This window comes from Schistocerca serialis, chromosome 4 (genome assembly GCF_023864345.2).
Source record: "Schistocerca serialis cubense isolate TAMUIC-IGC-003099 chromosome 4, iqSchSeri2.2, whole genome shotgun sequence".
NCBI lineage: Eukaryota > Metazoa > Arthropoda > Insecta > Orthoptera > Acrididae > Schistocerca > Schistocerca serialis.
In genome coordinates this window covers 432,081,208-432,107,843 of record NC_064641.1, presented here as the reverse complement: position 1 = coordinate 432,107,843, position 26,636 = coordinate 432,081,208, and the positions used below count along the sequence as shown (strand labels likewise).

The window sequence follows — 26,636 nt, the reverse complement described above, 5'->3', positions numbered from 1 at the left end:
CGAAAAAATCATCGTGATCAACGACATGTGAATGCAGAATGCAATGGAAACCACTGCATTAACAGCACATAGCGTTTATCCACTGGACGCGTGGCCGGTATCTGAAAAAAGTGTCATGATGATCTCCATTGGGCAAAGTTCCGGAATAGTCCACCACTCGCACATCTGGGAGGGGAATCCCAAGGCGGAGGTGACCATGAGAAAAAGACTGAATAACCAACGAAAGAATAACGCTCCTCGAATCGGGGCGTGGAATGTAAGAAATTAGGATGTGGTAGGGAAGCTAGAAAATCTGAAAACGGAAATGCTAAGGCTCAGTCTAGATATAGTGGAGCTCAGTGAAGTGAAATGGAAAGAAGACAGGGATATCTGGTCAGATGAGTGCAGGGTAATATCAACAGGGCAGAAAAATGGTGTAACAGGTATAGGATTCGTTATGAACAGGAAAGTAGGGCAGAGAGTGTGTTACTGTGAAGAGTTCGGTGATAGATAGCGTTGTTCTTAGCAGAATCGACACCAAACCAACACCGACAAAGATAGTTCAGGTACACATGTCGAGCATGGGTGGTAACATTGAGAGTGCAATGAAAATTACACTGTTAAATGCAGTGAAGAGAGCGGATAGGTGGAAAGAGTACACTGAAGGCCTTTAGGAGAGGGAATATTTGTCTGATATGGCGGAAGAAGAAACATGCGTCGATATAAAAGAAATATGGGATACAGTATTAGAATCAGAATTTAAAAAAGCTTTGAAAAACTTAAGATAAAATAAGGCACGAGGGTTAGATAACATTCCATCAGAATTTCTAAAATGTTTGGGAGAAGTGAGAACAAAACGACTACGTTGATACGTAGAATAAATGGTTCTGGCGTACACCATCTGACTTTTGGAAAAATATCATCCATACAATTGCATGAACTGCAAGAGCTGACAAGCCCGAGAATTATCGCACAATCAGCTTAACAGCTCACGCATCCAAGTTGCTGAGAAGAATAATATACAGAAGAATGGAAAAGAAAATTGATGATGTGTTAGATGACGATCCGTTTGGCTTTAGGAAAGGTAAATGCACCAGTGAGGTAATTCTGACATTGCAGTTATAATGGAACCAAGACACGTTCAAAGGATTTATCGATCTGTAAAAAGCGTTCGACAATGTAATATGATGCAAGATGTTCGAAATTCTCAGAAAAATAGGAGTAAGCTGCAGGGAGAGAGGGATAATACACAACACGTACAAAAGCAAAGAGGGAATAATAAGGATGGACGACAAGAACGAAATGCTCGAATTAAAAAGGGTGTAAGACTGGCATGTAGTCTTTCGCCCATACTCTTCAAACTGTACATCTAAGAAGCAATGGTGGAAATAAAAGAAAGGTTCAGGAGTGGAATTAAAATTCAAGGTGAAAGGATATCATTGATGCTATTCTCTGATGACGTTGCTATCCTGAGTGAAAGTGAAGACGAATTACGTGATCTGCTGAATGAAATGAACAAATGAGTGACCTCTCTCTGCGACGACGAGACTTTTGACTGTCATTTGTATAGGCATGCTGAGCTGCGAAAACAATCTCAAAAGATTTAGCAGTTTTAAGCACTTCACCAGCGCTAGGCCCAGACTGAGCCAAAGCTTCAGCTGTGACATCCCTGTCAGGGGCAGGGCACACAGTCACATCTCAGATCAATTATTACGGACGTAGCCTACGCTCCGCAAGACTGCTCGTGTTGTTTATGACACTGAATAAACCGCAGTCTAGCTGCAACAAGGTGAGTCTGCTGACAGTAGTACCCAGTTAACACAACACAGATTACAGTGAAAGACAAATAAGTAGGACTGCGTGTTTGGCTGCAATTTCTGGACTGCATACCAAAAATGCTACAGGCAAAACATTACAGTCCAACAGGACGGAAGTTTACTTCTCATCCATCCGAAGACTCATCGAAGACGGGGTTGGTGGTTGGAGCTTGGCCTTGGGCACTGACAGATACTGCAGGAGGGCGACATACTGTGCTTTGTGCTGCTTCTGTTGCAGTGACAGCTGTTCATGGCGTCGATGCTCTTGAGCCGCATACTTTTGACGCTGTAGTTGGAGCTGTTGCTGTCGGAGTTGCAAAACTAGCCATCAATAACAGTGGCACTGCGTGCGAATGTGTCACCGTAAACACGATAGGGTAAGGCCACAAACCAAGTTCACGGTGGTATAAACACAGAAGGAATACCAAGAAGAGTAACAGGTAATAGAATTCCAGAGTCAGGTCAGCATCTAGACAGCAGCGGGGCAAGAATTGTAAGACCCCATGCGATGTACTATTAACGACCAACTCGCAGTTGCTGGCCTAGTCCTGTGCTGCTAGCGGACGGGCACCTGTGACCAATCGTTCGCGCCTATGTGGCGCCTGTCACTTGTTAACTGTAATGCGTCCGAGTTGCTATTAAACACAGAAGATGCAATAAGACTCATCTATTCTGATGAAGAATGGCTGCATTTATCAGGATACATCGACTTGCCTTTGTATGATGTTAACATGGAGGTGCCGCGTATGATTACTACAACACGAATTAAAGGACGGATCTCTTTCCAAGAAACCACAACTTTTGATATGTATGGAACAACGTTATGAAATCTTTTTGCAAAACACTAACAACAAACGAAAAGGCCTACGAAAATTTCGAGCCCAACAACGTAAGAGCACATACTTCCATTACAGCTAAGACAAAAATACGAGAATAGTTCCTGCCACCAGAAAAACTTCGTATTGTGAAAGTTAGCAGACAGTACAAAATGTGTTCATATAGGTTTCGCTCGATAGCTTGTATCATGCCATTAGTTCATTACGCAAGATATGATCACATACAGGGTGATTCAAAAGCGATGTCCCAAAGGACGAATAGGGTGAATCAAGATTCCACCGATAAACTTTCAGAGGTAGTAGTACGGACCGCAACAAGATAAATACATGTAGTAAACAGTGGTTCTAAAATGCACATCTTCAGAGCTACGAGCACTTCTTCATCTTAGATATTGTAAAAACAAGTCAGTTCTATTGCAAGCTCTTTCCATATTTTGAGAGGTGGTAATATGGACTAAACAAGAAATAAATGTCCAGTAAACATGGACTCTAAAATGCATATCTTACGAGCTGTAAGTATTGGTTCGTCTTTAATCCTGTGCAACTCAACTACTGAACAAGTGATCATAGCTCTTGAGGTATGCACTTTAGAGCCCTTGCTTAATGGACATGTTTTCCTTGTTTTTCTCCACACTACCACCCCGCAGCTCATAGTTCGTAAGATATGCATTTTACATCCCATGTTTACTAGACTTTTATCTTTGTTTTGGTCCCTACTACTATCTTTGAAACTATGTTGGTGGTTTTCTGTTGCGTCTTATTTGTGCTATGGGACTTCACTTTTGAATCACCCTGTACATCTTCATCTATTTTACTGATCAAATAATACACTTTAAAATCTATAACTCTGTACACATTTTAAAGCAGGAATACCGTACATACATCTCTATAGGTAAGTTACAACTGTGCAGTCATAGCTGAAAGAAATAATTTTAATTAATAGCATTTCAATAACATCCGAACCCAGTAGATATAACACTCATAAGAAATCTCCAACACAACCCCATACGATACAAACGGCAATGAAAACTCCTTATAAAACATAGTGATCGAAATTTCATGCAAATTTAGACAAAGTCTACAACAAATCTATCATTTTGTTTTCAACAGTTAATTACCTGGAAGTTGACGGAAAATGTGATCTTACGTCTCTAGATGATGAAACACCTAAGTGTGGTTACCTAAGACATACGAAAAGAAAGAATGGGACAGATTTTATGCGAATAAGTAACTATAATAGAGCTTTGTGCAAGGGTGATACCTCTTCAGTTGAATGTTTACAGGAAGCAAATGTGAAATTGAACGATTGCTTGGAGTCATGAAATGAGTGTAACAGATTTTGCGCTCTCTCTTGTCATTTTGAATGTCGTATGGGTGTGCCAATTGACTTCATAAACGAAATGATGTTCAGGTGGAAGCTTGTGTACTGTAATAAAATCGCCTAAGGTGATTCCATCCACAGGTAACCTATTAGCTTTTTCTAGAGTTTGAAAGCTACCTTCCTCATTGATTACTTTCAAGATTGTAAAACAATAACGTGAGAACAGTAACAAGTCTTCTGAACCAACTAGACGAAAAAAATGAAATACCTTTATTGTAAGAGGAAACGAATAAGATGTTAATCAGCCACTCTGTACTAGGTGCTTTTGCAATATCAAATTGAGGAATCTGTAGCACAGAATATTGGAACATCCAAATTCAGACTTACTCCTATCACACACATTACGGAAATTGTCGATGGAAAGTTTCTCGATTTCTATAAACATGTTATGACTGCAGCAGACCTATAGAACGGCACTAAAAAGCTGGAACCTACCCACTGGAAAAAATATGACTCAGAGTGACCTCACCTAGTCTATCATTTCTCCGCCTTTCAGTCTATAAAAAACATTCATTTAAGGGTCGCTGATTTAATCAAGACTACTGGAATCTATATCATTGGGGTTAAGAAGTGGTGAAGGCGGGTAAGTTACAGCACAGTCAGCGTGAATATTACCAAAACCCAGTTTCTTTTTTAATCTTGGAAACGGCTGACAGCATTTGTACACTGAAATTTAGTAGAGAAAATGACATCTGTGGCTATAGCAATTCTTAAGAAAAAGTACTTGTTATTATTGTCAGTGTTAAACAGACAAAAAGTTTAATCTAAAAATCAGTTCGTACTCAAAATCATGCTTGTCTTGGTAACTAATTTTACTCGTCTTTCGTCACTCTGGAGTATTTCCTATAAAATTTACTGCATGTTAAATCAAATAATGTTTCGGGCAAGTAGCAGCGCCAATTGTGCTTGCATGGTTGTTAATCTTTAATATTTTACCACTAATATGCCGATGTGTTTGGTTCATAGATTTTAAATATATTTGTCACCACTCTATTACTTAATTAATGCGTTTCCCTTTACTACTTCCCCACCTCTTACCTTCCGTCGACGTTTACATTCATATCATTTTAATAATCACTTTAATCAAAACAGCTGGTTTCACTTAAGATTCTCTTTATGTTTCGTCGCGTCAGGCGTTCTTACCCAACCCTCAGGTCTTACCATCTGCCTAACTACTACACTACTTCCCAAAGCTCAACTAGAGAAACCCGCATTATCGAGGCGACAATGTCCAGGGAAGTCCGTTTCCCAAACTGCATGGTTCCCACCCGGTGTGGTACTTTTACACTAGGAGAAAGCGACGTCCGAAAATCAGAGCAGATTTACTTGACAAACACCACAGCTGGTTAGTGTCCAGCTGATACAAATGTTGTACAAACCTGCAGTCAGAGGTGAGATGAGATGTAAGGAGACGGACATGCCACCTGCGCTGCGTCCGTCCAGCGTCACACGCTGAGGATCACCACCGAAGCGCGCGATGTTGCTCTGCACCCAGGAGAGCCCCAGCAGCTGGTCTTTGAGTCCCGCGTTGCCAGAGACCACCTCGTCACCAGTGCTCAGGAAGCCTGCAATCCAACTGACATCTTAACGAGCTATCGCAGCTGGGACACAAGTCGTTGATACACCACAGATGATAAAACAACAACTGAAAGTGTGAATCTCACCTTTCCAAAATTATTCACCGAGTTACTGAAGTAACTGAAGTGGCCCATCATTTATGAACGGCCTGTAATAAGTCCCTGATACGGCTAAACGTCCAACGTGAATGCATCAACGGTAGTTTTTTTTCACATGCTGTACGTAAAGCGTTCTCAAAGAAAGCGTTTGAGCCGACTGTTGTAGCGTGGAAGGCGACCAGCCACCTCAGATTTGGTTATTCTTAAACCTCATGACTGAGATGCAGACACATCAGATAACGAGTGATATGTCATTTGTACATCATTTACGCCGGTCATAACATACTTCTCACACAATTCTGCGACACGGGTCCCCAATAACTATACTTAATGCTTGTACATTCATACCCAGTAACGGAGAATAGCAATCAATGTATCAAGACCTTTTTCGATTCTACTCACGGTGCGAAAATTATCACCGGTGGTAGTATCTTTGGTTAACCAACATTTCATTTTTGTCACCGGTCATTCTGTCGTCTCAGAGATCATTGACATCATAAGTACTGGTGGAGCACCTTAAGAGAGACCAGCCGAAATGCCACCAGAAATATTTCTACAAGAAGCAAATACGGCATACTGATGCTTAGTTTTTGGTACTTTGTATCGGACAATATATCGAATATTCTGACGTACCGGTACGCAAGTACTTTTCTACTTTTAATGCTTCCTGATTATGATACCAACTTTGCATTTTAATGCAAATAGTTGCTTTTTTCTATAGAATTTATAGGGTATGACTTGGATGGAATTTGGATCGTAATAAGGCAACAACAGTACTGAAAACCGTTGACCCACCATCAGGAGACAACTGTATATTCCGTGTACCTACCTGTACGCTTCAAGCTCTTCAGTCTGTTATATGCTGTTTAGCTATCAGACAAGTTTTTTCTACAGCTATTCACAATGCGTATAATGAAAATGCACTTTTTGGACACTGCCGGTGAATTAAACAAGAACCTATTTTGTACAGGGAATCATATAACTCTCTTGTAAAATGCCTTTCCGAGACTGATGTCTGAAGCACTCCTCGGTGATACTGACAAAAGGGAGATTGAGTCAATAATTAAATCACTGAAGACCAAGGACTCTCATGGATATGAAGGAGTACCTAGCAGAATATTAAAGGACTGTGCTGCACATATTAGCCCCGTACTTAGCCATATTTGTAATTTTAAGATTTGTCAGTTTCCTGAACGATTAAAGTACTCAGTAGTAAAGCCGCTTCATAAAAAGAGAGAAAGGGATAATGTAGACAATTTTAGACCTATGTCTACGTCATCGTTGTTCGCTAAAGTTATTGGAAAGGCTGTGTATGTAAGGATAAGTAATAATTTTATTTCACATAACTTGCTATCAACTATGCAGTTCTGTTTTAGAAGTGGTTTAACAACTGAAAATGCTATATTCTCTTTCCTCTGTGAGTTACGGGTGGATTAAACAGAAGGTTTCGAACGCTAGGCAATTTTTTTTGTTTTAACTAAGGCGCTTGATTGTGTTGATCACAAAATATTGCTCCATAAGTTGGACGATTATGGAATACGGGTAGTAGCTCACAACTGGTTCACATCTTACTTTAACAACAGACAGCAAAAGGTCATTCTCCACAGTGTTCAGAATGGCTATGATGTGGGGTCTGAGTGGGGCACAGTTAAATGGGACGGGGGGGGGGGGGGGGGATGCCCTAGGGATCAGGGCTGGGGCCACTCCTGTTCCTTATTCATATAAGTGATATGCCCTCTAGTTTTACAGGTGATTCTAAAATACTTCTGCTAGCTGATGGCACTATCTTGGTAGTAAAGGATGTTGTGTGCACGGCTGGCACAGTTTCAAACAGTGCAGCTGAAGACATAAGTTCATGGTTTGTAGAAAATAAACTAATGCTAAATCACAGTATAACCAAGTTTTTACAGTTTCTAAAACACAATTCCACAAAACCCGACGTTTTAATTTCTCAGAATGGTCATGTGATTAGTGAAACGGAACAGATCAAATTTCTAGGTGTTCGGATAGATAGTAAATTGTCGTGGAAAGTAAGTGATAGTTCGACAGTAAAATAAGTCTACTTGCTCATTTTCATTCACTTATGACGTATGGTATTATATTTTGGGTAACTCTTCCCATTCTCAAAAGATATTTTCTCAGAAACGGGTGGTTCGGGCAAAAAGTGATGTGAGTTCGCGAATCTCTTGTCGACCTCTGTTCATTACTCTAGGTATTCTGACATTGGCCTCTCAATATACATATATCCTTTACTGTCGTTTCTTGTTGCCAGTATCAGCTCATTCCCAAGAATCAGCACCTTTCGCTCAGTTAATACTAGGTAGAAATCCAGTCTGCAATTGGATCGCATTTCCTTGACTTCCGTGCAGAAAAGCGTGCAGTATACTGCTGCATCCATTTTCAGTAAGCTACCACAAGAACTAAAAAATCTTAGCAGTAATCCTCATGGGTTACTCCTTCTATTCTGTCGAGGAATTCCTTGAAAAATTAAGCTGATTTCTGTGTTATATTATTGATTGCTTATACATAAATTTATGGCTTGCCTTTTTTGGGTTCATAACTATTTTATTTTATCTGTTATTACTTTTATGTTGTTATTTCATGTACTGACACATTGCATGACCTCGGAGATTTGCTTCTCAGTTTGGTCCTACGGAACTAGACGTGAAAAATAAAAAAAATAGATAAATAAAGCGGATATAGTATCGCTTTATGGCGAATGCTGCCAGACTGTTGGAGTAGTGGTGCACTTGTATCTCAAAGATATCCTGATCTCGGCAGCAGAGAATTCTCAAATCATTACGAGGCTACTCGAGTGAGCTAATGGGATCTGTGAAAGTGTTATTCTACCAATACCATATTCCAACATATCTCGCGTTGGCGCCATCAACAGCTTCATACACTGACTTTCAGAATCGATTACAGTTCCTCAAACGGTATCAACGGACTCTGGAAAATGGTTCTGCGTCAACTGAAAATTCGCGCTAAATGAGGGAACTAGACAAACGACGTCGTTAACTTGTGATTGTTCGCTCACTGTTTCTCTAGAAATGCGCTACTGGCCCCTATTTTATTGGTAAGAGTCTAAGCAGGAACATCTTATAGATATGCTATCGCAGATTAGAAGACATCCCATAGGACATACAGCTACTCGAAATATCTTGACAGATTAAAACTGTATGTCGGACTGAGACTCGAACCTGTGATCTTTGCCTTTCACGAGCAAGTGCTCAGCCAACTGAGGCATCCAAGCACAACTCACGACCCGTCCCCACAGCTTTACTTCCATCAGTTAATCATTTACCTTGCAGACATCACAGAAATTCTCTGGTGAAGCTTGCAGAGCTAGTACTCCTGGAAGAAAGGATATTGCGAAGACATGGTTAGCCACAGCCTGGAGATTTGTTTACAGAATCAATTTTCACTCCGCAACAGAGTGTGTCTAATATGAAACTTGCTGGCTCATCAAAACATTCTCTCTCTCAGGAGTGCTAGTCTTGCAAGTTTCGCAGAAAAACTTCTGTGGAGTTTGGAGGTTAGAAGTTGAACTGATGGTAGTAAAGCTGTGAGGACGCGTAGTGAGTCGTGCTTCCGTAGCTCATGTGGTAGAGCACTTGCCAGCAAATGGGAAAGGTCCTCGATTCGATTTCCGGTCCAGCAAACACTTTTAATCTTCCAGGGGACTTCCTGTCAACAAACGCTACCGTACAGAGTGAGAATTCATTCTGCAAACGGCTATCTGTTTGGTATGAACATGATGGATGCACCGACCAGTCCACTCATACCATCTTAACAGATCATATGGAGGTCGCTAGATGGTTCGGGAAACGCTCAATGGCCTGTACTCTCTCCAAACATCTGTATTTTTATTTCAGCGGAAAATTAAAACAATAACTCTATGCTGAAACCCGGGCGTTTTTACGAAGATATCCTTCCCTGCGATAAGTCGAGATGAAATCCAGTGTATTATATCGCCTATCCATAATCGCCTTATAGCATCTATCACCGTTCAGGGTAACCAATTTGTGTCTTAGGTATGATCCTCATGATAACACACAGATGAAATGCACCTGAGTGACGTGCTGGCTCACATTTGTTACAGTCAGGCAGGCGATCATGTAACCTCTTCTGATGCGAGGACAGTGATTTGTAGCTGTGTTACCTTGCTACCTGAAACTTCGTCCAAGATAAGCACATGTCATAGATCTGAAGCTCCCTTCGAACACTCTTCCAAATGACACAGAAAACGGATACAGCTCCACTGAAACAAAATCTGTGTCGTAACTCAGTAGAAATGTTAATAACTACTTGAGTATCTCAAAGCAATCCCCATGTTATCCATTAACTTGGCAATACCGCCCCTCGAGGTATTTAGTCGTGCCAGCTGTATTTTGGCTGGCTTGTCTTAACTGCTTCACCCAGTAGTTACTGTTCTGATAATTTACCTTGTCTGTAACAATATTTTACGTTGTGTAATACGTACCTAGCGGCCCAAGGCGGTAGTTGATGGTGACCAGTATAACTCCATATGAGACGAGGAAGTCTGGTCCAAACTTCTGGTCGGAGCCGCTGCCCCTGACGAAGCCGCCGCCGTGCACGTAGAAGAGCACGGGCAGCCCGGCGCCCTCCTGCGGCGCTCCTGGCACGTACACGTTCAGGTAGAGGCAGTCCTCCGAGCCCTCGCCCGTCTCCTGCACGCAGTCGCTGCCGTACTGCGTGGCGTTGCGCACGCCCTCCCAGCCGCTGGCAGCTTGCGGAGGCTGCCGGAAATTAACTGTCAGCTTCTGTCTCACTTGTACATACACATTTTCCTATCTCATATGAACATGTTCCGAAAGTGGCTGCCTTATAAGCAGTGGAGGTTTTAAATTTGCTCGAATACCTTTCAACAAAGGTATTCGCCCTTTTATAATAGTCATAAATTCTGTCAGTGCTCAATCCATGACTCACCTTCCTGATATGCATTTGTTTAACGATGATAAAACATACCGAAAAATCACGTTTTAGTGATAGACAATGCAGAACGTCCCCTTGTGGGTGGACTTTCAAGAAGGAATTTCGTACAAAGTACGATGTCCTTCCCATATGATATTACTCTCCTATGGCCAAAATTAGATGAGTAGATCACATAACTAATGAGGAAGTATTGCATAGGATTGGGGAGAAGAGAAGTTTGTGGCACAACTAGACTATAAGAAGGGATCGGTTGGTAGGACATGTTCTGAGGCATCGAGGGATCACCAGTTTAGTATTGGAGGGCAGCGTGGAGGGTAAAAATCGTAGAAGGAGACCAAGAGATGAATACACTAAGCAGATTCAGAAGGATGTAGGTTGCAGTAGGTACTGGGAGATGAAGAAGCCTGCACAGGCTAGAGTAGCATGGAGAGCTGCATCAAACCAGTCTCAGGACTGAAGACCACAACAACAACATGGCCAAGAGGCGTACTTCACCGAGCAACGCGATAAGAGGGTAGCTTGTATAATGGTGCAATTACCACATTCTGAAGTAAATATTGTTTTGCGATGCAGATCATTTGACATACAGTTCTGAATACATCAAAAAAATTACTACTGTGCAATCGAAATCACAAATAACATCAATAAACATTTGTTTTCCACATAATCTCACCAGACGAGATGTAACTCTCCCTCATAAAACAGTACATTGTTTGCTCTGGTGCACTGTAGTTCATGCAGAACTTGTCCCAGGATACAATATCACACTTCAACTGTAATGTAAGTCATGGCAATCAAGTGGTACGTATGTTCCTTTTGGCTGAGTGGATTCATCGTAATCACATTTTTCGATATGGAGGCATGACAGAATGACCACGACCACAACATGAATGAAGGTGCTTGATTCGTTGGTGTATCAACGCAGATTGTCAAACATTTCCTTAAGAAACGATGTGTCAATCACAACTGTGTAATACAGCATAAGAACAGTGTTTGTAAGAATCCTCAGCCAACAGTAACCAGCGATTGTTATTACGCTTAGCCAATCACAATCTCTTCAGACACAACAAGGAAATGCTGCTCCCATTAAGTTTAGAGCAACTTCAAACTTTTTCCAAGATAATTTTACGAAAGCAATTGCATCAAAGGGATTTTTTGAAGTTATGTTACCTGCCAAAAGGATATTACAGTGTCACATAAGTCTGAGTATCTTCAGTAGGTCAGACAACACATAAACTGGATGGCAGCCGATTGGAGACATGCGTTGTGATCCGACGTTTCGCAATTTAGATTCTAACACTGGAAATCGTAGAGCGCACCGACAGCCTAAGGAAGTGTTCAAGTGAGCTCATAGGCCAAGCCAAACACCTTACACTAATACTTCGGAATTTTTCAGGAAGTGACTTGAGCTATTCCTTAAATTTACAACGAAAATGAATCAGGATGGTTATTTAAAAGTTCGCTGTGAGCAGTTGTTCTATAATCACTCCCATTCACCAAGATTATGACAGTCATGTTCACAGGATTACAAGTGTACAATCCTGCTGTGATGAACACAGGGACACTATCACTCTTTGACTGACCCATTATATCACATGATCTTAACCCCATAGCGAATGTCTGGTCTATTATGGACAGCAGGTGAAAATTAGCGGTCGACATCCCTGCCATTTCGTAGCTCTTTTGGAGCTAATATTCAATGAGTGGCTTCATGAGCATTAACTTAATCGAAATTGCTAATTTGGGATGGTTACGCTACAAAATATTGAATTTCGAGCATTTTCCTTTCCTTTTAAGGTAAAGGTAAATCTCTCACCGCCGCGCCGGGTAGCCACGCGGTCTGAGGCGCCTTGTCACGATTCGCGTGGCTGCCCCCATCGGAGGTTCGAGTCCTACCTCGGGCATGGGTGTGCGTAAGCTAGTTTAAGTTAGATTAAAGTAGTGTGTAAGCCTAGAGACCGATGACCTCAACAGTTTGGTCCCATAGTACCTTACCACAAAAAAATGTGTCACCAGACTCAAGGCAGGTTTCAGTTACTAGTACTGTGTGAGATGTGGCAATGGTATGTCATCTCATTTGGAGTTAATAAGTTGGCGAATCAAAATAATGATTAAGAGAAGGAAGCATGTGGACACCAATATAGATGGATGTGAACTTTTATTAAAGTGAGATCGTGAAAACCACCTCATAATCTAAGCTTGGGATTACGATATATTTTACTTTTGACTAGGGGTGATAATCCGAATTCGTATTAGGCGGCGGCGACCGTAAGAAGTCATTATCTGGAATGAGTGTGTAAAGGCACAAAAGAAGTGCAGGAAGCATGGCGGGAGTTCAGACTACGGCGTCTTGAAGTCTGGAAGCATATCTGGAAGCATACTAGAAGGGGCAAAACTATAAATACGACGCAGTTTGCAGGGGCGGACACCGCCTCAGATATGATTTCGTGGTGCAGTCCACCAGAAGAAACGAAACACAGTCCATCATAAAACAATGTATTATCAGAGTCAGGATGCGGTGGAAACTATTTCACGTATCATTCTGAAATTTTCTGCATTTTAGTGATCTAGTTAGGTCATTGAATTATGCGGAGGATTAATATTATTAAAGTGTACTTTTTGACGTCATTGCAGTCCAGAAATGTTAACTCAGCAGTGAGGATGTTGGAAGACGTCGGATTTCTGTTGAATGGCAGAGCCACATGCGTGCCCTAATAAGTCTTTTTGCTGATGTCGAGCTGACAACATCCAATCACTTAAAGTCGTGCAGACAGTGAATTGGTGTTGGTAAAGTTCAAATGCTGAAATGTTCAAAATTATGTGATTTTCTAAGAGACCAAACTGCTTAGGTCATCGATCCCTAGACTTACACACTACTGAAACTAACTGAAACTAATTTATGCTAAGAACAAAACACACACACACACACACACACACACACACACACACACACACACACACACACACACACACCCATGCCCGAGGGAGGTCTCGGACCTCCGGCGTGAGGGGCAGCGCAGTCAGTGACATGGCGCCTCTCACCGCGTGGCCACTCCGACCGGCTGTGGTAAAGTACGAGGGCTATCCACAAAGTACATTACGTTTTGGAATTAAAAATAAATAAAGTATTGGAATTTTTTTTAATTATATACAGATGAAAGCCACACTTAAATACTACTTTTCTACATAGTTGCCATTTAAATTAAGGCACTTATCGTAGCGATGGACGAGCTTGGAAATTCCTTCGTCGTAAAATTCGGCCGCCTGCGCCTTCAACCACGTGGTTAATCAGAAACGCGGTAGAAATACGATTTTTGTGGATTTCCTGGAAAGATGCACTACAATAAACTCTCAAAGGTATGGCCAAACTCTGCACAACCTCAGAAGAGCAATACAAAACAAGCGCAGGGGAAAGTTGGGCTCAAAGATATTGCTGATTCACGACAACGCCCGGACCCACACAGAAAATGCCACTCGTGAAGTTCTGGAATCTTTTAAGTGGGAGTTGTTTCCTCATCCGCCATACAGTCCCGACCTGGCACCGAGCGACTTCCACTTATTCCCAGCAATGAAGAAGTGGTTGGCTATGCAGCGTTTTGATGACGACGCACAGCTTCAAGAAGAGGTAACCACGTGGTTGAAGGCGCAGGCGGCCGAATTTTACGACGAAGGAATTTCCAAGCTCGTCCATCGCTACAATAAGTGCCTTAATTTAAATGGCAACTACACTCCTGGAAATTGAAATAAGAACACCGTGAATTCATTGTCCCAGGAAGGGGAAACTTTATTGACACATTCCTGGGGTCAGATACATCACATGATCACACTGACAGAACCACAGGCACATAAACACAGGCAACAGAGCATGCACAATGTCGGCACTAGTACAGTGTATATCCACCTTTCGCCGCAATGCAGGCTGCTATTCTCCCATGGAGACGATCGTAGAGATGCTGGATGTAGTCCTGTGGAACGGCTTGCCATGCCATTTCCACCTGGCGCCTCAGTTGGACCAGCGTTCGTGCTGGACGTGCAGACCGCGTGAGACGACGCTTCATCCCGTCCCAAACATGCTCAATGGGGGACAGATCCGGAGATCTTGCTGGCCAGGGTAGTTGACTTACACCTTCTAGAGCACGTTGGGTGGCACGGGATACATGCGGACGTGCATTGTCCTGTTGGAACAGCAAGTTCCCTTGCCGGTCTAGGAATGGTAGAACGATGGGTTCGATGACGGTTTGGATGTACCGTGCACTATTCAGTGTCCCCTCGACGATCACCAGTGGTGTACGGCCAGTGTAGGAGATCGCTCCCCACACCATGATGCCGGGTGTTGGCCCTGTGTGCCTCGGTCGTATGCAGTCCTGATTGTGGCGCTCACCTGCACGGCGCCAAACACGCATACGACCATCATTGGCACCAAGGCAGAAGCGACTCTCATCGCTGAAGACGACACGTCTCCATTCGTCCCTCCATTCACGCCTGTCGCGACACCACTGGAGGCGGGCTGCACGATGTTGGGGCGTGAGCGGAAGACGGCCTAACGGTGTGCGGGACCGTAGCCCAGCTTCATGGAGACGGTTGCGAATGGTCCTCGCCGATACCCCAGGAGCAACAGTGTCCCTAATTTGCTGGGAAGTGGCGGTGCGGTCCCCTACGGCACTGCGTAGGATCCTACGGTCTTGGCGTGCATCCGTGCGTCGCTGCGGTCCGGTCCCAGGTCGACGGGCACGTGCACCTTCCGCCGACCACTGGCGACAACATCGATGTACTGTGGAGACCTCACGCCCCACGTGTTGAGCAATTCGGCGGTACGTCCACCCGGCCTCCCGCATGCCCACTATACGCCCTCGCTCAAAGTCCGTCAACTGCACATACGGTTCACGTCCACGCTGTCGCGGCATGCTACCAGTGTTAAAGACTGCGATGGAGCTCCGTATGCCACGGCAAACTGGCTGACACTGACGGCGGCGGTGCACAAATGCTGCGCAGCTAGCGCCATTCGACGGCCAACACCGCGGTTCCTGGTGTGTCCGCTGTGCCGTGCGTGTGATCATTGCTTGTACAGCCCTCTCGCAGTGTCCGGAGCAAGTATGGTGGGTCTGACACACCGGTGTCAATGTGTTCTTTTTTCCATTTCCAGGAGTGTATGTAGAAAAGTAGTATTTAAGTGTGGCTTTCATCTGTACATAATAAAAAAGATTTCCAATACTTTATTTATTTTTAATTTCAAAATGTAATGTACTTTGTGGATAGCCCACGTATATTTTGATTTGTAACAATCTACACAGTCCTAGACGCTTACAGATAATTAACAAAAGCTTATGATGTAGGAGGCGACGTCACTCCAAGTCATGTATGTAAGTGGGACAATTTACCTATCTGGTTGCCTCAGTGTTGTGATTATGGTACTACTGTAGTTTTGACGGATGGTTCATCTACATTTTTACGTGCTGGAAAATATCGAGTCATTGATTGCTAGCGGATCCAAAACTACCCTGGCGTTGTTATTTTACGCCCAGGGATTCAGAGAGCGTAATGCATATGTCGCATAGTACTGCGGCGTTGTGGCAGGTTGAAGTTGTAAATTCAAGTGCGCATAACTATTTCGTTCGGGTCGATAGAGCAGTGTTGATGAGGAATAGTTATGGTCACGTGCGCTTCGTGAATTCTGATAAACGCTCTCGTAACTTTAGGCAACTGACGCAACGAATATACATCTACCAAAGAGGAAGACACTGGATCTCATCAATATATTAAAATTTTACTAAATGTTTTTGCTATTTAAGGGTCCTACAACGGCTCTCGTAGTGTTGTTCATCTTCAGATATCACTTGCTGAAGCGCAATATACTACCATCTGTACTACAAATAAGAGCAGGTAACTTTAAGTGCTTAAGGATGTGCGGATGAGCTTCGAAGACACAGCACCATCAGCAAGGTTTTGAGCTACGCTCCCACGAGGCTTCCGCTTGCTGGTACAGGAAGTTTGTTTTACAGTGCGTTATCTGTTGGGGTATGAGCAGATATTTATTCTCGAAATCAACCGACTGATTTTGTTCCAGCTAACATCAAACGGAGTAAACGAAATTAACTTCAAATACGAGAGAATTTAACAAACGTTCCATGTGTTACGGGCAGTGTGTTTTTGTATTCAACGTGTAGTCTGAAATACAGCTCAACTCGACGTTTTTCTCATTAATGAGCTTTTCCAGAGGAGAAAAAGGCGATAAGTTACTCACAAAAATGCTATAAGCGACCGGGATCTAACTCTCAAACTTCTGTATCCGTAATTTAGCTCTTAACAAGCGATCCACCGAACCACAGTACCTCTTCTTGATTTAGAGTTTTGATTTGTTGTTTCACGAAATAGCCAACAAACCTGAAGATGTGTACTGTGGAGCTGCATATCTAGATTTTGCTTAGAACTAATAGAAAAATAGACGTGACTCAACACTTGCCTAACTATATGTGATGTGCACAGAATTTTCACAACTTAGCAATTAGTTAATGACAGCTCCAGAAAGAGTTAAATGGTACATCCTTTGCTGTAGACTAAATCATAATAAAATTTTTAACACGTAACTTTGGCGCCATTTGACTGTATTATGCCTTTGTCATTATTTCCACCATCGTGATTTCAGTAGTTTTATCGCTATATAGTACATCTGGGAAAGACATCAGTCCATGAACTAAAATACGTAGGTGGTGACGTGTTATGCAGACATGTCCGACATGGACTAATATCTTTCCAAGTTGCAGCTGACAATGACTCAAAGACTGAAATCGCAATTGTCCAATTAATAAAAAATGCCTACAGCCAAATGAAGTCATTTATGGTATCATTTAAAACTTGAAAAGTGTACCTTCTGTCTGAGATTTATGAACTGGGACTTTTTTTGAACAAAATTTTCTATTAAAGAGTATACCAGTTAGTTCTCACTTTCAATCTTTAATATTCATAGCCCGAACTCCTGCATCTCTACAACGACATCAGAGACATATTTGGATTTACATTCTTTATCAGTTTTAAGTGATACCTCATGAAACAATTTACCCATGTAATTTGAGGTAAAACAACTTCTCGGTTCTAGGTCTTGTTATGTTTCGCTTTTAAAATTGGTCAGTAAGACCCGTTTGATTAAATATCGTCAATACGGAACTCCCAGTGTGCTCACAACGCACAATTCACACCATTCATAACAATCTGAGTTAACGACGAGGGTCTGCTCTTCCCTATGAACGATTGTGAATGACTGAATGCGTGAATGAATTTGTTCTTAAAATTCCACCAGTAAGCCGAGTTAGCAATATTGTGTGTGAGTTTTACCAATCAAACTGGTGCGCGTTCGTTCCCAGTACAAGTGATGGGCCGCTTTTCCGCGTTCTCTCCTATTATGACGCCACGAGCGAAATTGCCAGAGGCTAGATACTCAGTTTGTTTCCAGCTACGTAAGTAAAGTGCCTGCAAATAAGTTGCAACACCAAGGAGGAGTTATGGGACATAAGCGAAAGTTGTCAAGCGTGTCTGAAAGATGATGTCTGTTCGTATTTCAAGCCAGTCGCGTAACAGTGGCACTGGTATCGCCGCCGGCCGGGATGGCCGAGCGGTTCTAGGCGCTACAGTCTGGAACCGCGCGACCGCTACGGTCGCAGGTTCGAATCTTGCCTCGGGCATGGATGTGTGTGATGTCCTTTGGTTAGATAGGTTTAATTAGTTCTAAGTTCTAGGGGACTGATGACCTCAGATGTTAAGTCCCATAGTGCTCAGAGCCATTTGAACCATTTGTTCTCAAGGTTAAACTTGTCTCAAAGACTTTGTACAGTGGATGCAAATCAGCAGAAAGCAGAAGTGACTCAAGAAGAATTGGAAGACATTTTAGTGCAAAGCACGGAGAATATACCTCCTGGTTGTTATGGCCAACCAGCGGAACTGTATTAAGCAAATGAAGTCGAAACTAATTGCCGCTTGAATGAACTGATGGAACCAAACAACTCCATTCCACCAGAATTTCAACATGGGACTGTAGCCTTACAACCTAAAAAACCGTGCAGTAACACCCTCAAGAATTTTCGACTCATTACGCTGTAGCGATTATAAAATATTCGTCCACGTAGTAAGCGAAAGGCTGAAGACAGTCATGAATAAGATTACTGGAAAATGCCAAACAAGTGTTGACAGAGGCAGATCAATTTACCACACACTAACGAGCCATAGCGATATAATATCAAAGAGTAGTCTTGGAGGATGAAATGCACCGTCGTAACGTTATAATTAGAAAATACCTTCGATAGGATGAGCCATCAGTTCCTTTTTCACATACTGCATGAAACAAGATTCCCGCACCAGTGCACCTGAATAATACAAAATATGTTCAGAAATAGTATTCAAGGACTTTATTTAATGGTCACCTCAGTCGCTCTATTTATATTGACAGTTCAGTAAGTTTAGTCAGTTCAGTTGCTATCATGGTACCATTTTCCATTACTATCGAACCACTGCTTACTATACAGAGGAAACAGATACAAATTTTGACTATCAATGGACGGAACTTTGTGTGTCGCGGTTACGCAGATGATTGTGGATTTGTTGCCATGAACACAGAAGAAATAGAGTCTCCACCTGAAACAATACAGAAATATGAAGCTGCATCTAGTGCCAAACTGAACTGGAAAATATACGGATTAAAAAATATCGGACGCGGCATAGCTCTGTAAGACCATACACAATTAAAAGACCTTTCTAGACTGAAATTGAGGGTATAATTAAGGAAAAGGATACAGAACACCACTGACATAAATAATAGAGAAATATTCAACAAAATTATATCATGCTTACGGCTTAAAGCGTGAGGAAATTAGATACATTAGAAAAACATGTACTGGTACCTACCTATATCATATACAACTTAGACTATGTTCCGAAAGTGTTACCAATTCCCAGCGGCATACTAGAAAGGCTGTTGTTCGCCATTGGCCAGTTTGTAGCCAGAGGAAATATCTTTGAAGACGAATATGATACGTTGACTTCCCCATGCGGAACGGTGGGTTAATCCACAGGGACGTACGCAAAAAGGCATAAACTCTTTCTTTTAACACTACATACAATTGAGTATAACTATTCTCCGAAGAGTGCTCGTTATATACCTGATCAATTAAATTTCACCTCCTCACCTAAATGCTCCGATTGATGTTCATCACGTTTCACGTGATCTCTACCATTTCAGGCACTTCCTTGGAGAATACAGTTACGTTCGAACAAGGATTCCGGCAAAGCAAATATAGGTGGAGAAGTAAATTTATAAAATTCTGGTAGAATCCAAGCCCATGAGAAATATAGAAGAAAAAGACAAGGATCATAACTGGTGTGTTATTTGGAGTACTATCTACACACAAAAATTGCTATCCAACGTGAGCAACAAATGTCAAACTATATTCCACTCAATTAGCTAATTAATGTATGTGCAACACATGCAACGTATGAGATAGTGAAAGCCAGACTTCCGTTTTGACAAGGTCAGCTGCCGTACTCGAATACCCCCAGATACCACAACACCAGCAAACTTCCCCAGTCCGGATGCCGTGCCATATGCTAAGCTCAAAAGGATTTTGGTAAACTGATTAAAAGGACAAACAGTTTATTATATTCTAAACGACGAAGAAAAAATTGAAGAAGACTTCACGTACCTCACGATACAACGTCAAAGGCTGCCGGCGTAAACAGTATAAAGGGAACTTCGCAAATATCTTAAGTATAACAAAGTAATATAACAAAAACCGCAGGAAGGTATAGTAAACGATGAGTTCAGCAGACCTGATCAAATAGTCAGAACGATACGCCCTATCCGTTATAAATTTGAGCGTGATCCTTTAATTCGGAAAGACAAAGTGGATACGACGTTACTGAAGATAACAATTAATGACCAAGCAAGCAATCAGCACAATGTGTGTGTGTGTGTGTGTGTTTGTGTGTACGTGTGTGTGCTTGTATATGTATCTATGCATTTATTTACAGAAGACATTTATTTAAGTTACATTAGCCGGGAATGTGAAGGCCATGCCGAGAAACCCTTTATACGTATATTTAGTAAACATGAATAAGTCATTGTTGAGAAGACTGACAAACTAGACTGTCATGCAAGATTTTTAAGTTCCCGTTATTCAGTTACAAAATAGAGCACTTTCAGTTCATCTGTCAAACTACAAATATGTCATCACTTACAGTTAGAAGAAGATAGTTTTAGATTTAGGAGAACATACAAATTTTAGGTCATTTTGAGAGGAAGATTTAAGTACTTCAAGATATTTCGGAAGTAGCTGAAGGAAGCTAGGAAGCTCTCCAGTGAAGGCATATTCTGGACGGGTTATAGGGATCGATGAAGGTCCCATCTTTTGTAAAAAAAAAAAAAAAAAAAAAAAAAAAAAAAAAAAAAGGTTTGTGGAGCGGTAGACTGTATAAAAAAAAGTTATCTAGAGGTAAAGCGCGTGTATTGCAACAGAGAGGTTGTACGATCGTATCTCGCTCGGACGACGCATTTTTCAGTCTTCGTTTTAGCCTAGGCTTCAACTCTCAACGATGTGAGGACACACCAGAGAGAACACGTAGTGCGGATTTCACGTTGAACTGCAGGTCCCTTTCTCCTTCGCTGGATAACTGGTGTAGATCAGAGACATGCAACTCACCGAAAAGGCATTTGTAATAATCCACTGAGACACATGAAATTATTATTACAATCTATATAAATAATTAAATTTATATCTAACCCTGAGAGCTCGAGCCCTACTCGGAATTATGCGGTTTTTCTTTTTTCTCAAATAAACTGCCACTCTTTGTGATAATGATCTCATTCTTTTATTGATTTCATCCCACCGTTCAGTCCAGATTCGTTTTCACACGAAAGTCTTAAACCATCGACGTGACTTAAATAAGTGTGCTCTAAAAAAGAGAATGAAGTGGTCTTATTGAAATGAAATCAAGGCCGTTCTCTGCGACCGCGCCTACCACTACGCACATGTTTTAATACATCCTGCTTATCCGTTACGCTAATAATTTATTGAGGGTACCTGACTAGATACCTCTATAGGGATTATTCAATATTATACAATCGGGTGATAAAAACAGATTCAGTGGTTCGTGAACGTGACGTTAGAAGAAAAAATTAATGAGTTTAGCCCCAGAACTTGAGTAAAAGGATTTATAGCAGATATTCCCACTTAAAGTATTTTTGTAATTACCAGAAAAGTTTATTAGACAGACCCCTTCTTACACAAACGACATGTTGACCAATCTGCTGGGATCTTCCAGTGTTCACTGTTAGCTAAACACTGTAAAATATCAGCGTTATGTTTACTTCTACTGAAGAGTAACCTAGGAGAGTTGTCGGAACATCGATTGCATGTGAAGAAACTGAAGAGGAACCAACCGTATGTACCCATGTAGTTTGCTGTCGTTTCTATTGTCATTTTAGAGTTTCCTTCGAGTATCGTTAAGTTACAAATGGATATAGGTGCAGGTCGAGTGTCATCAAAATAATCAGGACGCTCAACGCTAATAGGCTGACTTTTTTGGGACGCACCTGGAAACAGAGGTCACCCGCAGGCAGATTTGTTGAGTATCACTTACTACGCCCATGATAATGAAAGCAGGCCGAAACAGTGAATTAAAATTTGTACCAAGGCCAGAATACAAACCTGGGACTCCTACTCACTAGACAGATGCGCTAACCACGGCACGAGTATGACACTGTGAATGAATAACTGCAAGGATTACCATGGCCTAGTATGTCTCCCTCCCCATTACAAACTCCAATTCTCGCCTCAGTCCATGTCGATGTTCCCCTTCTTAATTCGTATCAGAACCGCAGAGACTCTCCAACGTTGGAATAGCACCTTCCTATTTAACGCAATGGGGACACTCCTGCCTGTACCTCAGGCGTATGTAAAATATTACTCATATAAATTATGTGTTGCAGAGACATGTTAAGTCTCAACTTCATCTATGATAATGAATACAGGCCGAAACAATGAACGAAAATTCCAAGATAATCGGTGCAGCTGTGTTAGCCACAGAGTCAGGAAGTAACAGTGCTTAGTACGTTTTAATAGTGAGCAGAAGACGTGGGTTCAAATCCCGGCCTTGGTAAAAAAATTTAATTCATTGCTTTGGCATGTATTCTCTATCATAGATAAAGATGAGACTTAATATGTCTCTGGAACATCTAATTTATATGATCATTATTTACTGCGTCGTTCACACAGTGAGTACTCACCTGGAAGCGCAGCTCCACGAGTGGAGGCTGAGCATAGGGGATGCCCAGGAATGCCGTGTAGGACGCATTGTAGACGCTCGTGGCCGTGGTCCCTCTAAGCGTGCCCTGCTGCACTGTCACCAGCACGTCGTCACCCTGTAGAAACGTCACCTCATTTCAATTACGAGTGAATACACGAGTTATAACAGTTATATTTTCTTTTATTCTGCAGAGTTGAACCATTATTATATTTTTATTGACAGGGTACCGTTAATATTTCGTAAGACTACGCTCTAAACACATGTTCACTAGGGTGGTCCTTAGTGGCAGGTAATTTTTCAGAAGGTAAAATTGTCATGTTCACAAATTAAAAAAGAAAAAAAATATGTACAATTTCTGCTCAGTTAGAAATAACTGCAAAGTGATTCGCGAACACCTTGCAGATGGAACATGATATACGAAACAGGTAATTTAAAAGTTGTAGACTTGACAGCAAAAAAAGTGGGTCACTGGCGAATACAACCAACATAACGTAGATGCGTTGCAGGTCCTCTAAACACCAAAACCCCATGGGGTACAGTCGTTTGACTGCACACAATGGGTACTGTAGGAGACTACTAGAGACCAAAGGTCTTTATGGCAGGCAGCCTAAGCGTCAACTAATATCGTCGTACAAAACATATTAGAAAACACGTTCTTAGCGATGAGACACCCCATAACACTCATAAACTAACCTTAATTACAACAAGTGACATTCCAAAAGTTCTGAGAAAACGGATTATTTTACATTATCGTACAGTAATCCATTGTCAAAATTAAATATTTGAGACAATATATGGAGTTACAGAGCTGAACGGCAATTGGAAAAAAGTTTTTCCCTCTCGAAAAGGTTTTCCATCCACGTTCTGAACGTCGCTCAACGGCGAGAGGCTCTGGAAATTGGATATTGAACGAACCAGTAAAAAACGCGATTAACAGCCACAAGCACTTTACGGAAATCTCAACATTAACAGCGAATAACCAGTAATATCATTGTTCTCGTAACACATCAACAGCTACGTGTACACAAATTTGAACTTTAAATCACATGACCAACATCGTCGTTCTGGCCCTGGATTCAAACCCAGCACCTATAGCCATTGCTAACTAAACTAAGCTTTGTTTGTTCCTTATTGAGACCCGATCACTGGGCATAAAGAGACGTGTAGACGTTTGCACTAATATCAGTTATCAATTCAGATCTTGAAAATAAATGACGAGAATGTTTGTACTGAACTGGGAATCCTGTCATAACAGTTACCTACCTGGAAACTACCCCCAACGACGTTTAATATGGTGTCATTCACAAGGAACAAGGTATGCTCATGTTTAAAATTTAAATGCCATCATGTAAAGCTTGTGACATTGATGCGAACCCAGCACCTAATCGGATTGTTAATGAAGTACGTAAAATCAGAAGTTAAATATCAAATATTTTCACCAATAGCGAGATGTTGTAACCTTAAATGACGACAGAACTGTTTTTGCCTGACTGGGATTCGAACCCAGCATCTAGTGCCGTCGTTTTCTAGCCAGGACGCCGGCCGGAGTGGCCGAGCGGTTCTACGCGTTACAATCTGGAACCGCTCGACCGCTACAGTCACAGGTTCGAATCCTGCCTCGGGCATGGATGTATGTGATGTCCTTAGTTAGGTTCAAGTGGTTCTAGGGGACTGATGACCTCAGAAATTAAGTCCTATAGTGCCCAGAGCGATTTGAACCATTTTTTTCTAGCCAGGAACAGACGATAAATAGCTATTGTTGGTTCACCAGAAGCGAGATGTGCGCATGTATAGCTAGACATCAGGCGTCGAAAAGTTCTGTGCAGAATGGAATTCAAACCCCGCACACTTGGTCATGAAGACACTTTAGCTATCAAATTCTTTTCCAATAATAGCGAGGAGTGGCATGTTTGTACTTTCAACGATGTGATGAAACGTTTGATCTTGTAATGTACTGATAAAAAGCTCATGATGTGGCTGTGAGTTGAAACGAACACGTTACAGCTGACAACGCACGAAGAGACGTTGAAAATGCAACTATTTTTCACAAGTAGTTCGGAGTGCAGATGCTAGGGCTTGAAATGAAATAATGAATATTTTGTGCTGACCAGGATTCGAAACCAGATAGGTGCCTTTCGAGGAGGCCTAGAAGAGTTTGCAATCTTGGGGAACACAGTGAAATCGAATTCGACTCCCAGTCCAGCACCACAACTTTCAACGTCTCAGTTTCAAATAAAGTAAGAGACTTGTGAACTTACATTGCCATGGATTCATTAAATGAAATACGTTTTCTAGTTTACGACGGCGTGCTGGTGACAGAGTCTCTGCCTTCCGGGGTTTCTCCATCTGTCACAGCTCAAACGAATGTCGCTCTGCCCCAGTCGGCAGCGAAGGGATGTTATCTTTACTGCGGATATTGAACTACGGAACTTACTGGCGTTCTGCACTTGGCGTTACTAGGGGTGAAGGACAATTACTTTGTGTTAAAAATCTACACCTGACGTGAAATGTGAACCTACACGTTTTACACATCAATACAAGATTAATCCACCAGACCACAGAACCCCCTGCCATGCATATAATTATGAAATGTAGGGTATTCATTTAGATGTAGATGCAGATGTCAAGGGAAGGGTAACAGGAAGGAGGGCGGGATCTGGGAATGAATAGGAGTGCAGAAGTGCAAAATACAAGCGTGAAATGCTTTCAAAGTATTGCTTACTTATATGTTGCCACAGTTCGTTTTATCTTAAGACCGAGAGATAAGGAAGGACTGTTTTCAGAACGAAGAATGTGTTATAGGGAAGGGGAGATCAAAGAATACGGTTTCATAGGTGTTGAGAGGAATGATAGCGAGTAAAGACAGCAGCAATTAAAAGAGACAATGTAGCGTCAATGGAAACCGCTAGATTTGTTTATAAAGTTTTGGGGGAGTGGAATAGAAGGGCACTTGCGGTGATAGTGTCAGAGAGAGTGTGAGAGAGAATAGAGGGGATATTAACAACGAGTAAACATAATATATTGCCTATTGTGTGAAGGACGGAGGTTGTATTCATGGATGGTGGAGAAGAGAGAGAGATATATTTGAAATAACAAAAACTACTGTGACAGAATCCATCTACGCTGATTAGTTTGTAAGTATCTAGACGGGGTATAAATGAAATCAAAATAGAATATTTAACAAACTGTATATTCAAAAGAAACCCACTTGAATTAAAAAGGCAATTCAAAGAAAAACTAACCCATATTGTATCTTTTCTGTTGCCACGCGATCTTCCACTAGCTTCCATTGAGGAAAAATGACGAAAAAGAAGACACAAAACATTTTATCCAGAATCCTTCATTTTTTGTACTTCTATCATGCGTCTTGGCATAGAATGTATAAGCCGTCGGACGTAACAGCCTGAAGAAGCAACTTCTTCTTAGGCTTCCAGGACACAGTCCCAAAGAGCGTCCGCAGTAGTTGGTTGGTTTCGTGGCCACTTCTCTGTTAATGTTCTGACGACCTCAGCCCACATGTTTTCCATGGGGTTCATATCAGCCGCCCGTGGCGTCCAGTCCATGACGTTGACGCCAATCGTGGAGAGCCGCTGCTGAACAAATGCAGACTTGTGAATAGGAGAATGGTCCTCTTGCAATGTGACGTCCCCTTCTGCGTACAGCATTCGCACTCACGGATGCATCACATTTTCCAATATGTGGG

At 41.9% G+C, this 26,636-nt stretch overlaps 1 protein-coding gene across 1 annotated transcript in view; it reads right to left on the bottom strand.

The window, feature by feature from the left end:
• Positions 1 to 26,636, bottom strand: part of LOC126474510 (cholinesterase-like) — a 97,870-nt gene that overhangs the window by 61,599 nt on the left and 9,635 nt on the right. The window contains exons 2-4 of the mRNA XM_050101981.1: positions 22,914 to 23,048; positions 10,173 to 10,449; positions 5,393 to 5,578 (exon numbers count right to left, since the gene is read on the bottom strand). Of these exons, the coding sequence (XP_049957938.1) occupies positions 5,393 to 5,578; positions 10,173 to 10,449; positions 22,914 to 23,048 (598 nt within the window). The remainder of the gene's footprint in view (positions 1 to 5,392; positions 5,579 to 10,172; positions 10,450 to 22,913; positions 23,049 to 26,636) is intronic.